Here is a 16,297-nt window from a genome sequence, read left to right as displayed (position 1 = left end):
GATTTGGGCACGTAACAGCCATGTCGTACATGCATAACATTAAGTACATGGAGGAATGAAGAAACATGTTTAAGTGTTCATGGTGCCATGGATTCAGAGACCCCTGTGTTTGCAGTCAGATATTTCTTTAATGATGAAGAATCCACAGTGAGTATCGAACATCGCTTCAGACAACTTTTGTTCTTGTACAACACTCAGCAGTATTCAATGTACAACAATGAGCAGTATTCAATCACAACACTCAACTAGGATTGAATGACATGTTCCCAATGACAGCAAACATTATTAAAGTGAAATCACACAGCTACCTTAAAACATACAGATGCACAGAAAAATGGAGGCAGTGTAGGGGCAAGTCCACAATATTCTCTGCACCACTATGCAGCAACACTCTCAATGTTAAATTGGTCCTTAAGGTTCAAATTTCACATTAAATTGAACTTTCATATTTGTAAGTAGTGCTTTTGTTAAAGCTGAATGTCAGGGACTTTACAAAACACAGATTGTTCCACCAGAAACGGCTTACCATTGGGACAAAAGATGATAATTCTACAGTAGTGATGTGTGGAAAAGCATGTTAATGCTGTAGCTAACTGAGAGAGTCTTAGGTAATGAGAGACAGATAACCAACAATCACTGCACAACAGCTTTGTGCTCACTGTATGTTGCAGTGTGTTTACATCACTAATCTGAATTTATTTTAATGAGGTGGTTACTATTTTAGTTACATATCATCTGCTACTTAAAAACCAGCTGTTGAATTATGGCTTTATCTTTCAACTATAACTTGGAGCAGTCGCCTCCAAAACTGTAGTAACAATTCTGGCTACAATACAAAGGCATGGGTGTCATAGCCCACTACTTATTACATTTTAAAAGCAGTAGATAATTACAAATACAGCTCCATATGTCATACAAAATTATCAAATACCTTTTGTTTGTCTGCACAAATTCTTATTTTTGTAGTGAGTCCTATATCTGCCAGTGATCATATATAACTTTATTTCATTGTACAATTTTATTCCTTCTCTTCACTTTGTTATTCTGTATTCCTCCACATCTCACATTCTTGTCACATTCCTCCATACTTTTAGTTTTATTTCTATATCCCTCTTCAATTTTATTTATCTAATATTTCACAATGTAATCTTGTTCTAAGATCTGCTACAAGATGTGACCCAGCAGTGAGCATCAAACCAAATTAGTTGTAATATATAATAAAAATGACAACATCCAACAATACATGGAAAAGAAAGGATGAATTATCTGAGGATAAAATTCACACTGATGCAGTCTTTTAGAAATGTGAAATATATGCCTCTCAAGGTTGTTACCACATTTCCAGATTAATGCAGTAATGAAACTAATTCACCAAACTACAACACTGACAGTAACAATCAAAAACTTAGTGTGGAGAATACTTTTGCTGCTTGGCATTTAAGTCATACCACACACACTCAGCATATGACTAAGGCATCAACATTTTGAAAAAGTTAATTAAATAGTTCCCAGTTTTCATTATGGCCAAGTCATGAAGCTTTACACAATCAATATGAGATAAGCTAGATGGGTAGAAATTTATTCAGGGCAGAGACAGCTGATGCAGCCACAGTGTACATTGTTACACCCACACTGTTAACATAAATAATATCATATGATCGATAACCAAATGAACACTGCAATAAATTACCTATTTGCATTTCCTCGGCCTTTCTGGCTTGATGGCTGCTTGTTTATTGTGTTTATACCAGATGTTTCACCCTCAGAGTCACCTCTGACAACAAAATTTGTAACACCTCCTAGATTAAAGAAAGAAAAATTTGGCATAGCATTTGGTTAAAATCAACTACTGTACAGCACTTTTATTTGTACAATGGCATCCATAAAAAGTAAAATTTCAGTTTTCAACAACACAGTAAATCTACAGGGTAAATTCTCTTATACAATTACAGAAAATATTTCTGATGTCAGACTCCAAGTGCAGTACACTGGCAATGTCCAAGTTAAATACCAGCTGTTGTGAAAATTGACTTGAACAACAAACATTTCTACGTCACAGTGGACCCAGTCTTATTACTAAATGCAACAGAAGCTTTCAATTATTTTCACAGTCTATTTCTTCAGATTCTTGTATTTTATAGTACTTGCAACGTAATTGAAAAGTCTTTTGACCAGGTGGTTATAAACAAAACGTAGCTATTCATGGAGGTCCAGTGTGGACTTTAATTATTGTATTGCAGCAAAATTTAGTAGATATCCTAATGTGTTAATGTGGTTACACTGGAAAAAAACTAGTTCAAATTTTGGTCACCAGGTGCAAATGTGAAGATGTACACTGTTTCTATGATGGTATGACAGCCATAAAGTCATCTGACATGCCATAATGTGAGTGAATACCATGGATATTGAGAAGAGAGACCGTGCGCTGTTAGTAAAACTGTTTTATGTGAACACCAGCAATTACAGTGCTGTACTGACAGATTATCACCAACTGAAATGTCTAAGGAGAGGCCTGACATCATTAAATGCTGTAAAGAAGATAATAATGAAATTAAAAAATATGGGTGAGCTTTGTGTGGTGCCTGGAAGAGGAACGTGTCCTATCCTGGCGGAAGTTAATGAGGTTGCTACTGCTGAAAGTGACCATACAGCATGTGCCCCAGTTACTGCTAGTGCTCATGCAGTGTCCAAGAACTGTCCATCTCATGGTCAACAGTGTGGAAATTTTTGTGGTCTATTTTACAGTGGTTCCCATACAAAATCCAGACAGTGAGGCAACTGAACCTGATGATCTGCAACAACTTTCTAAAGTTGCTCTTAAATTTCTGGCATGGATGGAAACTGCCGGGCAATATTCTATGTAGTGACGAGGTACATTTTACACTACAGTGTGGAGTGAGCACACAGAACTGCTGAATTTGGTGTACTGTTAAACCAAGTGTTATGCACAAATTACCATTGCACTCACTGTATGAGAATGTGGTGTATGGATTCACAAGCACCTTTATTCTGGGTCAATTCTTCTTTGAAGAGAATACACACAGAGGGGCACTGATGTGTATCGTAATGTCTGCATGTTATCGAGATCACCTTGTACAGCATGTGATACCTGACCTGGAAGAGCACGGTTGATGGAAACCCCTGTTTTCATGCAACATGGGCAACAGCTCATGTCACTCATTCAGTGAAAGATCTGATTAACGCAATAGTCCACGAATGTGTTATCTCCAGAAGTTTTCAGATGTATAGCTTGCAAGATCACCTGATCTGAATCCATGTGACTTTTGGCTCTGGTGGTTCTCAAAGAATGTTTACCATGGGCACATTTTGTGTCTACCTGATACGAAGGCCCAGTATACAGCAACACATTGCTCAGATTCCACTGGAACTGCTACGAGTAACTGTTGATCATGTCATTTTATGGATGCAGCATCTTTTTTACGTCTCTGGTGCTCATTTCGAACAAACTGAGCAAACAGTGGTTAATAATAAGATCAACATTGCGCCTTCCTCAATTGTTTGACCTATCTGCCCACATCCCATTCCTAATTAATTACGTATAGAAATATTTCCATACGTCTTTCTTTCATTCACAGTCCCACATTTGCACCTGGGGGCCAAAACTGGAACTATTTTTTTTCCAGCGTACATTAGTTTTACATTAACACACTAGAAAATCTACTAAGTTTCACAGCCATATGAAAATTACAGCCCACACTGGACATCTCTGAGTAGCTGCCCTTTAGTTATAACCAGCTGGTACTAGCACTGCAATGGACCTCCACAAGACTTTCTTCATGTTATTAATTAACAACTCAAGAAGACTAGAAATGGGGAACTATACATTAAGGAAAAGTAACCACTCATCGAACTTGACTGGTGTGTGGCACATACAGACGCGCAACAGAAAATAATATTCACACTAGCTTCTGAGTTCTTGCTCTTCCTCCAGCCAAAGTTCACTTGTTCACTCACACAACCACACAGACTCCCAAGCGCACAATTTCATATTTCTGTACATTTAAAGTGAGTTGCCAATCTTGGCACCACTTTAAACCCTTATCGAGATTTGATTGGATATTTGTGCAGATCTTTTCCCCAGAAGGTACTTCATTATGAACAAAGCACTATCTGTAAAATGTCTGAGATTACAATTAACATTGCCTGCCAGATCATTAATGAGCAAAATGAACAGTAAGGGTCATAACACACACATGAATTCACGTCAATGTCTGTTGATGATTCTCCCTACAAGATAACATATTGCAACTTTTGTACCAAGAAATGATATTTGTTCTTCCATATGGTCCTACTTCATTAATAAATGTCGATATGGTATTGAGACAAAAGTTTTTTGGGAGACAAGAAATAACTTATTGTATCTACCTGTTTGCCTTTCAGGGTTCCACATGAGAAGTGAATAAGTTCTCTTTTGTATGCCTTATGTTTTCAGAATCCACTCTGCTTGGCAGAGAGCAGGTCACTGTGAGTTATTGCTTTATCCTTTAGCTCCAATTACATCTGAAATCTGAAGCAGATGGACACCAATGAGACTGGATGGTATTATTTTGGATCACTTTTGCTGCTCTTCTTGTAGGCATGTGTAACCACCACTCTCCTTCAACCCCCAGAGACATATTTCTTTTCAAGGAACCTATGGTACATAATGGGCAAGAGTGAGGGTATCAGCTGCAAATTCTGTACAGAATCTGACAATTATTGTAACAGGCCCTAGAGTCTTTGTAAATTTCAGCTGTTTCTCAATGCAACTAACATCTATGTAATTTCTCTCTGTGCTGGTACAAGAATTAAAAGAGGACATTACTCTTGGATCTTCCTTTGGAATGAAAATTTTAAAAATGGAGTTTAGCATTTCTGCATTTGCTTTACTAGTTCCCATTTCAATTTCTGTTTATCCATGAGTACCTAGATATTAATTTATGTGCCACTGATAACCTTAACATGTGACCTCAAGTTCTTTTGACAGTGAAATGCATTTAATTCAGCATCTCTCTAGGTATAGCCATGTGCTGTTTCACCTTGTCAATGTTTCTTTATAGAGACTGAGTACCATGGAGGGTCTGTACCATTATCATGTACTGATCTGTTTGGCTACATAACCATCCAGCACTTAGTCAACTGTTCTTCTTCCTTGAGCCACAATTCCTGCACATACTCCTGTAACAAGCTAAACGTTCCAAATTCTGGGTCGACAGAAGCGTCCGATCCCACGTGTCGGCTTTGACCCGTGACGTAAGGGTGTTGTGTGTGACGTCATGACGGCGCGGAGTTTGGTTTGAGTGTGGCTGTCTCCAGTTCTGTTTTATCTTATTTTATTTACTTTTCTGATCTGTTCGTTCTATCTCGTGAGATTTTTTTTTTTTTTTTTTAAATTTAAAAACACTTATTACTTATTTTAATTGTCTGTTTCCTCCAATTTCTGTTTTAGTTTATTATATTTATCTTTCTGATCTGTTCGTTCTATCCTGTAAGATTTTTTTTTTTTTAAAAGACAAAAAACACTAATCGGCTACTGAAGCATCTTTATCTTCTATGGGTTGCAGGGGTTACGACCCCTGGAGAGGTGGGTGGGTATTCACGCATGGCTGTCTCCACTTACACGTTGTAGCTACGCAAGGCATCTAAATTTATTTATATTTAGTTTGCCCCCCACCCAAAACACCCCATTTCCCGCGCTTGTCCTGTTAGTGTCATTAGGCTTCTTGTGGAAAGTGTGTGTGTTTGTTTTTGTTTCCGCCATATTTGTGACGTCATGGGTCAAAGCAGACGGGCGGGATCAGACGCTTCCGTATTTCCCAAATTCCTCATTGAGATAAGACTCTATTCCTTCTTTATAAAATTTATTGAACATGTATATTTTTATATTTGCTTTTTTCGACCTTTGTAATTTGGTGATCATTGTTGCTACAACTGCAGCACGATCACCGAAGCCAAGTTCAACTTCAAAGAATTTTAGTCTATTTGTTGATTGGTTAATTTTTATTTTGTCCCATTTGATTACATTATGTAAAGAGCGTGCACTTTTAATATAGGAGAGGGCAATGTAATCTAATATCTTAAAATATTTACCTGACTTATTACAATATAAAATGATGTACTAAAAGTTATTTGCATAGAACCTACTACAACATTTTCATCTGATTACAGTATACATATGCAAGTAATAAAAGCAGTTCCCATTCTTTACACTTATACTCCTCTACACTATATGATTCTTTTTTCCATTACATAATTCGGAAATACGGAAGCGTCCGATCCCGCCTGTCTGCTTTGACCCATGACGTCACAAATATGGCGGAAACAAAAACAAACACACACACTTTCCACAAAAAGCCTAATGACACTAACGGGACAAGCGCGGGAAATGGGGTGTTTTGGGTGGGGGGGCAAACTAAGTATAAACAAATTTAGACGCCTTGCGTAGCTACAACGTGTAAGTGAAGACAGCCATGCATGAATACCCACCCACATCCCCAGGGGTCGTAACCCCAGCAACCCATAGAAGATAAAGATGCTTCAGTAGCTGATTAGTGTGTTTTGTCTTTTTTTTAAAAAAAAAAAATCTCACAGGATAGAACGAACAGATCAGAAAGATAAATATAATAAACTAATACAGAAATTGGAGGAAATAGATAATTAAAATAAGTAATAAGCGTTTTTAAATAAAAAAAAAAAGTCTCACGAGATAGAACGAACAGATCAGAAAAGTAAATAAAATAAGATAAAACTGAACTGGAGACAGCTACACTCAAACCAAACTCCGCGCCGTCATGACGTCACACACGACAACACCCTTACGTCACGGGTCAAAGCCGACGCGTGGGATCGGACGCTTCTGTTGACCCCATAATTCCTTAGGCCTACAAGTTTCTGAAATGTCTTTTCACTCGTACTGTCCTGTAGACTCTTCAGAAGATGCATTACTGATTGGATGGTATCAAGGACCTTTTCCTGCAGCTCTAAGTTTTGTGTGGTATGCTTCTCAGCTGACCTTTATTTCTTGCGTCATAAGAATGCCATCTTTTTCCAGCAATGTATTGTGTTTGATTACTGAAATCATTGTTCTGTATATGTACATCTATGGAAAAGTCAATATATTTTTAAATTGTGGGAGGCAGTTCTACACGAGTATATTTTTTGATTCAAAATGGTTCTAATGGCCTCTTTTTGTAATACAAAAATTATTTTTGTACTACTGCTGCTGCTGCTCATGTTTCCCAAGCAATAATTCCATACTGGAAGTATAGATCAAATAGAGCATGGTACACTGCTGTACATAGAAGTTCTTTGTCAGTATAATGTGCTAGATGTGACATAATAAACATTACTGTGATTAATTTACAACAGACACTGTTTACATGTTGTGTCCACTGGAACTTATTGTCAACAATAATTTCCAAAAAGTTTATAGAAATAACTTCGTCCAGTTTTGTTCCATCTATGACTATATCTATGTGGTCTTCCTTTTCTCTATTTGTGAACACCATGCACACTGTTTATTTGCTTATAATTACGTCAGTCGGTATGAGCAACTGTAATGTTTTGTTTGTTCACATAAATGCGCTTATTTCCACAGAATCTACTGCAGTCAGTAACGTCGTGTTTTCAGCATACGAGGTGTAGCAGCAGACACTTACAAGCGACACACCATTTTCGACTATTACATAAAAGGCGCAACATACATACAAGTGAAAAACAAACATGAAACTAACAGCTCCTGCAACTCCTTTTAGACAAACATGTACACCTTTTCTCCCTCCCTCTAGAAAAAAAACTTCAGCAGTCTTGTTTCTCGTTTTTTACAGTCGGCAAACTACATTGCTCAAAGTATTTACCCGAAACTTTGGCAACAAAACTCTCTACAAGCGCACGCATGCTTGTGTGAGACAAGATTGTCCCTAATTATTGGTGGCCCGAAGTAAACTATCAACATTTCATACGTTGTTAAATGACTGCGAACACAACACGAGGAAAGAGCAAACACACGGTCTGAGAGCATAAAAACTGTATCACCAGGCTTGCAATCAGAATTAAAGTAGATTAAAAAGTCATTAGGACAGCCAGCGTACAAAACTGTGACAGTTATATGTATTCTCATTGAGTCTTTTCTTTAGTGAATTAAATAAGTTATCCATTTTTTCTTATAATAATAAATAGCATTGTTTTCAAACACATATAATGTCATTATGACATTAGATGACTACAAAATACTGACTTTATGAATATGGCAACACACCTTTCATCTTCCTCTTGTTCTGCAGCTGCATTTTCTTGGCTTTCGCGCTAAAAGGAACCTTCCTCCTTCCTTGCGGCATGTTATTTTTTTTAAATTATTTTTGCAAACGCAAAGTGTAAACAATCAACACCACCACGCGCGACTCACAATACACCACAGATAACACACACGTCAATACTCTATCATACAACAGAGGCACCTCGTGACTTGAAATAATATCAATGTTTCTCTGTTGACAGTCTTAAAAGTAGACTTTGGTTTGCTTAAATTACAGTTTCACACACATTCAAGGGGGATGCAGTACTTTCGTTCTCCAGCTTAGCTTGCAATAACCCTTGCGGCCTCTGCGGCAAAGTTGAACAAAAACAATTACGCTGAATAGTGCCGTATGAATTTAATTAACTACAGTTTGTAGATATTGCGTCGCGTTCTTCTAAGAACGGCTGTTGGAGACTGTTTCTCAGTCTTCCATAGAAATGAGTTATACAAAATAAAATATAAAATATGTTCATGCGCAGACCCAGTAGTCATCATCATCCTTATACAAAACCTATGTACGTCTCGCCTTTATCTTTTTGCTCGAAATATTGTTTTGAGTATCAGCTACAGCAAGTGATTGATTTTTTTTTCAGTTCATTTTTATTTTACGTCAGCGTTATTGCAACTGGCAGTTAGAACTTAATTTCCTCTTGTTCACTTCCCAGTGTAACAAAAAAACCCATACGTGTGATTCCTGAAGCTTTCACGGGGTACTGAATGTTCGACGAGGTTTCGGAATTGCAACCGGATCATGTTGAGTTCTTGCCACGATATTTCGGCTGGAAATCGTCCAGCCATCTTCAGGTGAGTTCCGTCATTGGAGACTGCAAGTTTGCTTTTTTTTTAAAAAAAAAAAAACTTTCTGTCTCCAGTGATGGACACTCACCAGAATGGACGATTTCCAGCCAAATATCGTGGCAAGAAGTCAACATGATCCAGCTGCAATCCCGAAACCTCATCGAACAAACCTGTATGTGCTTGTTTGTACTGATTACAGGATGACTTACTCTTAAAAATAATTACATGTTTTTCCGTTTCCAGAAGCAATCCCAATGGAATAAAATCAAACACTTAATAGTTGCCAGGTGACTAGTTCAAACGAATTGTTGCTGTAACAGTATAACAGAATAGGACATCTTAGTAACATATTGATTTTTTATATTTAGATTTATGTATTATCTGACTTTAAACATTAAAAAATGTAATCGATGTCGTGTTTTGTGCACCTACATACACACTTACAAATATGATTTCATAAATAACAAACACCATGAAACTTATATTTCAGATAATTGTTGTTTACAACAGCACAAAACTGTCCATCATACTGAACATGATACACTAACGCTCATAAATTATGGATAATGCTGATATATGGTGAAACAACGCTCTAGTGGGCGGTTTGCGGGTTCAAATCACCTCGGGGTATGACCATGCGGTGCATTTGATCTGCGGTCGTCGCACGATAGCGCTGGTAGCAGTCCACATACACAGAGGTGTGTTGGTCCATGTCAAAATACAGTGCAGCGAGTAAGTGTGCAGACGTTTTCAGACGTGCTAATGTTGACTGTGTGTTGAAAATGGCTCAAAGAACACATATTGATGACGTTATGAGAGGTAGAATACGAAGGCGATTGGAGACTGCTCAAACACAGCAGGTCGTAGCACAGGCCCTCTGTGTGTCACAAAGATCTCAAGATTATGGCAACGATTCCAGCAGACAGGAAACGTGTCGACGTGCTACAGTACGGGACGTCCACTGTGTACAACACCACAAGAAGACCGATATCTCACCATCAGTGCCCACAGATGGCCACGGAGTACTGGGGACCTTACCGCAGTCACTGGAACAGTTGTCTCCAGACACACAGTCTACAGACGACTGAACAGACATGGTTTAGTCACCTGGAGACCTGCAAGGTGCATTCCACTGACCCCTGGTCACAGGTGAGCCCGTAAAGCCTGGTGTCAAGAACACAGTACATGGTCATTGGAACAGTGGTCCTAGGTTATGTTCACAGACGAGTCCAGGTATAGTCTGAACAGTGATTCTTGCCGGGTTTTCATCTGGCGTGAACCAGGAACAAGATAATAACCCCTTAATGCCCTTGAAAGGGACTTGTATGGAGGTCATGGTTTAATGATGTGAGGTGGGATTATGATTGGTGCACATACAGTCCTGCATGTCTTTGACAGAGGAAATGTAAGAGGTCAGGTGTACTGGGACGTCATTTTGCACCAGTATGTCTGCCTTTTCAGGGGTGCAGTGCATCCCACCTTCCTCCTGATGGATGATAGCGCACAGCCCCACTGAGCTGCCATCGTGGAGGAGTACCTTGAAACAGAAGATATTAGGCGAATGGAGTGACCTGCCTGTTCTCCAGGCCTGAACCCCGTCGAGCACGTCTGGGATGCTCTCAGTTAATGTATTGCTGCACATCTTCAAACCCCTAGGACACTTCAGAAGCTCCGACAGGCACTAGCAACTGCTCGACCACCTGATCCAGAGTATGCCAACACGTTGTGTAGCCTGTGTACGTGTGCATGGTGTTCATATCCCGTATTGATGTTGGGATACGTGCACTGGAAACAGTGGCGTTTTGTAACATATGTGTTTTGGGATGGTTTTCTCAACTCATCAACAATACTGTGGACTTACAGGTCTGTATTGTGTGTGTTCCCTATGTGTCTATGCTGTCAGCGACAGTTTTGTGCAGTGCCACGTTGTGTGGCACCACATTCTGCAATTATCCTTAATTTATAAGCATGAATGTTTATTCAGTATATTCACATACATAAGTTTAATTTAAATGAAACTATATTAGCACTTAGGACTATCTTCAGGGCAACTTTTGAATCCTATTGTATAAAATGCTTTTTCTCCAAGCCATCTCTGTGTGGTGTTTTTAAACATGCTCAGTGACACATTGTTTGTCTATAGTGGCAATACATTAAATGCTTTTACCACCATGTGCCTGTAACTATTTTGAGTTTTCTTAAGTCTAGTAACTGTGATGTCAATCTGCTGTTTTGGGCTTTCGGATTGTCATAGCTTGTGCCTCTGTTGGTTTTCTTTTGTATATCTAATGACAACTCTGTATAAAGACGGATGCAACTGTTGATATTTGTAGTTTCTGGAACATGGTCTACAAAACACTATTTCTGACTCCACACATTTATCTGATTGCCTTCTTTTACCAAATCAGGGCTTTTTTGCTCCAGGGGAATTGCTCACAACAAAATGGCATATGTCAATTAGATGTGGAAAATTGCTTAGTATGCTCTGAGCAATAACTTACCACTAGTACAAGACCTTACTTTACCTAACAAATATGTCACATGTGCAATCCTAGTACAGATATAATTAGTATGATTTTTCTTTCTTAATTCTGAGTCAAAATGGGTCCCAAGTAGTTTAGCCGAAGCACAGTCGTTGCTATCAGCTTCAGTACAAAAACCAAAGACCGTATTTACGATTTTTTCATGATTAATAAGCAACTCACTGATTTGGAACCACATCCAAGATGACGGCTTTTGGTGGGAAAGTGCCATACCCCCCTCCCTTCCTCCAGAAAAATGGCGGGAAGTTCAAACTCCAATAGGATAGGGCATCACACCACAGTTATCTCTACTAACCTAAGAAAATCGCGAAAAGATAGGTCACTTGGACTACCCCCACTAACCTAAGTCACCTGACCGCCACCTCCTCCTAGGAACTGGGGCCAAGTTTGAATTTTGGTGGTAAAGAAAGGACAATTTGCATATCTCTACTAAGCTAAGAAAATGCCGCGAAAGAAAGGACACTTGGACTAACCTCAGTCACCTGTCCGCCACCTCCTCCTAGGGATTCGTGGCGAAAGGACTCAGCCTGCACTGGGTTGCTGGAGAGAGGAAGGAATGTACTCTATTTATTTTGGAACAATGTATTTAGGGATGGGGTACATTTATCACAGAGATACAGAACACACGCTCTGACATACCACACAGCATACTGACCTGCAAACTACTCCTAAATAACTCATGTATAATGCTCTACACACATGTTTGCTAATTGTAAACTGTCAAAATAACGCGATGCACAGCCTAGAGACCTGCAAACCACTCGTAAACAATGCTCTACATCTACACCCAGAGAGCCAAACAACTCGTAAATTGTCAAAATAATAATCCATCTAAAGGACTCACCAAATATGCTTGCTAATCATCAACTGTCAAAATCAACACCAGTCTCTATTTAAACAATTAGAGACAGCACCACCATCCAGTGTGCTGGCCAGGAGATCCGCACTCCAACTGACCTAGTACACACCAGAGGGTACTGTCATCCCTTCTGTGACGAAATCCAAGATGCTGGTCTGGAGGGTGAAAATGGCGTGAAAAATCACTCAGCCTGCGCAGGGCTGCTGGGGAGAGTAAGGAAGCAGTGTACTCTATTTATTTTAGAACATTTTATATAGGGATGGAGTATATTTATCACAATGACACAAAACACTCGCCCTGATGTGCTTGGGGTCACAATACACAGTCTGCAGACCTGTAAACTACTTCTAAATAATGCTCTCCAGACACACAAACAACTCCTAATTTACCAAAATAATTTCAGCACAGACATGCAAACTCTTCCTAAATAATGCAATGCACTGATGTTCAGACACGAAATCAACTTGTAAACTGCCCAAATAACGCATAGCACAGCCTACACAACCACTCGCAAAATATTTGAACAGACACACAATCAACACGTGCAAGCACGTTCCGCCACCCCCTGTCCACCGGATTGCACAGGAGCTTAGCGGCAGCCCCCCCCCCCCCCACCCAGTGATGCGGCTGTCAGCTGTCAAACTACACACAGGTGCCCTCAAGCATGAGGTGGCGACATCCCTTTCATACTTGACACCTGAGAAATTCCTCTCGAAATACATGTTCACCTAGACACCATTGCTGACACGACTGTATGGGGGAGCAGACGCTCCAGGGGGTAGTGCATGCACTGTCACAACTGCGAGCCGCTGCCGGACGCAGGTGAAAGCTACCTCTATTTTCAGGTATACAGTCAGCGTTATACTGACGTCACAGAACACCAAGGCACACTCACACAGCTCCCATATGCGACACGCCTCTGGTCAGCATGCGTCTTTACCATTGATGACAGTGTAGTACAGGGTGCATTGTTCCTAGTGCGACATGAGAGAAGCATCTAACCGTACTTAACTCTCCAGTGTGACTGATACAACACTGTGCGTAGCTACATACCCTCGCAAGTGCATCTAGCAACATTCCCACTGCTATACTGAAGCCAAATGGCTATCTAAAATAATAACCAAGTCAACCTTACGGAAATTGTACAGAAATAGTTAACGCTCTCTTTCTTGATGTCTCAGCTTCTATACAAAATTCTTGCTCTGACAGAACCTGTTTACGAAAATAGCGTAGAATAACGTCGAATGCAGTCTTCCTCGTGGACCTAACATGGTACCCAGTCAATCGTGTATTACCATTCCTTCTTTCAACACACACAAACGTTCCCACCGCTATGTAGAGGCTCCAATATCCCATCACAAAGGATGTGAATGAATCGAGCATTATGATTGGCTCTTATCGAATTCACCTGATGAATTACTGATGCTGCCGGTATTGAAGCACCATCCACCTTTTCTTTCTTTCTTCAGATGGGACTTGCAGCACTAAAATTATTTTGCACAGATCGTTAAATTGCTTTGACAGTTAAACATGCAAAGTTGTCTACAGATCATCGAATACATATGAGACTCACAAGAATATTGGAAACCAGGAACATATTTACCATTGTAACTACAATTAAATATTACGATTGCTGCTACAGTCTGACACCGATTGATATACAGGTAATATCTCCTCTTGATGACTGTGCATCTGGAATGGATCTCAGTATCTATAGCACATATAATTTTCCACGTACAAAATCTCTCTCATACCCTCATGGTTAATGATGTGCTGAATATATATGTCCCTCACGTTAGGAAACACAGTAATCCACCCTAGTCATGCCACAACATAAACCACAGTAACTTTACAATGCAATATATACATATTTTACACAATGTAAGACACAGTAACTTTACAATACAATATATACACATTTTACACAAACAGTGCAGTTATCTTTTATATCTGTACAGCACCTGAAAAAGTTATGGTATGCCTACACTCAGACCGGCTATATGTCATGATGCTCCTCAGTGCTAGGGAAGAACCGTCAGCCTTTTCTTTCTTTCTACAGATGTGACATTCAGCAGCAATAAACTATTTTACACTGATCACCATATTGCACTGACAACTAAACCTCGCAAAGTGCCATACATATCGCCAAATACGGAAAGACTCTTACTCAATTACACTGCTGTCCCACTGAGGACAGGAGCTTGAACATTAAAGCGTGAAACCGATCTCCATCGCAGCAATATATCTTCACGTACTGTGTCGATGTATTAAACATACAATTCATATCCACCACCACACAAAATGTCCGCCCCAGTAGCTGAGTGGTCAGCGTGACGGATTGCCGTCCTCCGGGCCCGGGTTCGATTCCCGGCTGGGTCGGAGATTTTCTCTGCTCAGGGACTGGGTGTTGTGTTGTGTTCATCATCATTTCATCCCCATCCGGCGTGCAGGTCGCCCAATGTGGCGCCGAATGTAATAAGACCTGCGCCAAGGCGGCCGGACCTGCCCCGCGAGGGGCCTCCCGGCCAATGACGCCACACGCTCATCATCATCATCACCACACAAAATCACCCCTTTTACATCAGAAAGCTGTCAGTGGATCGAAGTTCACTCTCAGAACTGTTGTGCAAAGACTGGCACGTCCCCCCCCCCCCCCCCCCCCCCCGCTCGGTACAAACGCATTACTGTTTCTGGTCCAGACCTCCCTACAGACTCTGGGATTGCAAGAACATATCTAATTTCACATGGTTCGCACACAGTAGTATCATACCGATCGCTCAAACAACATAATTCCGAAGATATAGACTGAGAATTATTTCTATACAATCTTGAAACTTTAGCTAGGTGGAGTGTGCTCTAGACCACTGAGTACCTAGAAACAAACAGACGAAAAATGGTATTTCCACCCACGAATACCGATCTCAGTGATGTAACAGATTCGAAATCATCCCTATAATTTATAAGCTCAACTAAGGTATTTCTCATATCTAGAGTACCGGCAAACATGTCTTCCACATGCTAGGTGCACACTCCACAGTCGATCTTCTCTCAGCTAAATAAAGATGTGAAATGTGCAGAAGCAGTCAACCAAACAATTTACATGGGAAGGAATAATGGTCCAGTGCAAATGCACCTCCATATTCATTCTCAAATTTCCACGCAATCACGAAAGCTATCCAATGCATTCTAAGTATTAGTTTGCTATTCGGTAATCTAGAGAACAACACCTTAACTCATCTACTTTCCTACACTCCAAGAGGCCTCTCCATTCTGACAGCTCCTACTGTTAGAGGGAAACATGAATCACCCCCACACAGGTCACCAGCGCTGCAGGCTGAGCATGCACAGGTAAAATCAATCATCCTAAGAAATCGGTCACATATACATTTCATCCCTGTACTTACAACTAAATGTTACGATCGCAGTCTCAGTTGAACGGACATTCGACAATGAGCGATGTATCGGAAATACACCCTGATGATGGCTATGGCTTTTGAAATAGAAATATCACTACCATTCTTATGACTTGACATACTACTGAGTGAGGTTTCACAGTGACTAGCACACTGGACTCACATTCGGAAGGACGACGGTTCTCCAGCCGGTGTGGCCGAGTGGTTCTAGGCGCCTCAGTCTGGAACCGCGCGACCGCTATGGTCGCAGATTCAAGTCCTGCCTCAGGCATGGTGATGTCCTTAGGTTAGTTAGGTTTAAGTAGTTCTAAGTTCTGGGGGACTGATGACCTCAGATGTTAAGTCCCATAGTGCTCAGAGCCATTTGAACCATTTGAATGATGGGTAA

General features: G+C 40.2%; 1 protein-coding gene across 2 annotated transcripts in view; it reads right to left on the bottom strand.

The window, feature by feature from the left end:
- The window catches only part of LOC126170959 (guanine nucleotide-binding protein-like 1), a 63,222-nt gene extending 54,666 nt beyond the window's left edge, over nt 1-8,556 (bottom strand). The window contains exons 1-2 of one of the 2 annotated variants that reach the window (XM_049920762.1): nt 8,258-8,556; nt 1,691-1,799 (exon numbers count right to left, since the gene is read on the bottom strand). In XM_049920762.1, the coding sequence (XP_049776719.1) occupies nt 1,691-1,799; nt 8,258-8,336 (188 nt within the window). In that variant the 5' untranslated portion in view covers nt 8,337-8,556. Of the gene's footprint in view, nt 1-1,690; nt 1,800-4,386; nt 4,525-8,257 lie in introns of those variants that run through there. The other variant, XM_049920763.1, reaches the window with a different exon arrangement.
- Nucleotides 8,557-16,297: the final 7,741 nt, after the last annotated feature.

Source organism: Schistocerca cancellata, chromosome 1 (assembly GCF_023864275.1).
Source record: "Schistocerca cancellata isolate TAMUIC-IGC-003103 chromosome 1, iqSchCanc2.1, whole genome shotgun sequence".
NCBI lineage: Eukaryota > Metazoa > Arthropoda > Insecta > Orthoptera > Acrididae > Schistocerca > Schistocerca cancellata.
The sequence above is the reverse complement of the archived record's forward strand: the minus strand, read 5'-3'. Positions and strand labels throughout refer to the sequence as shown.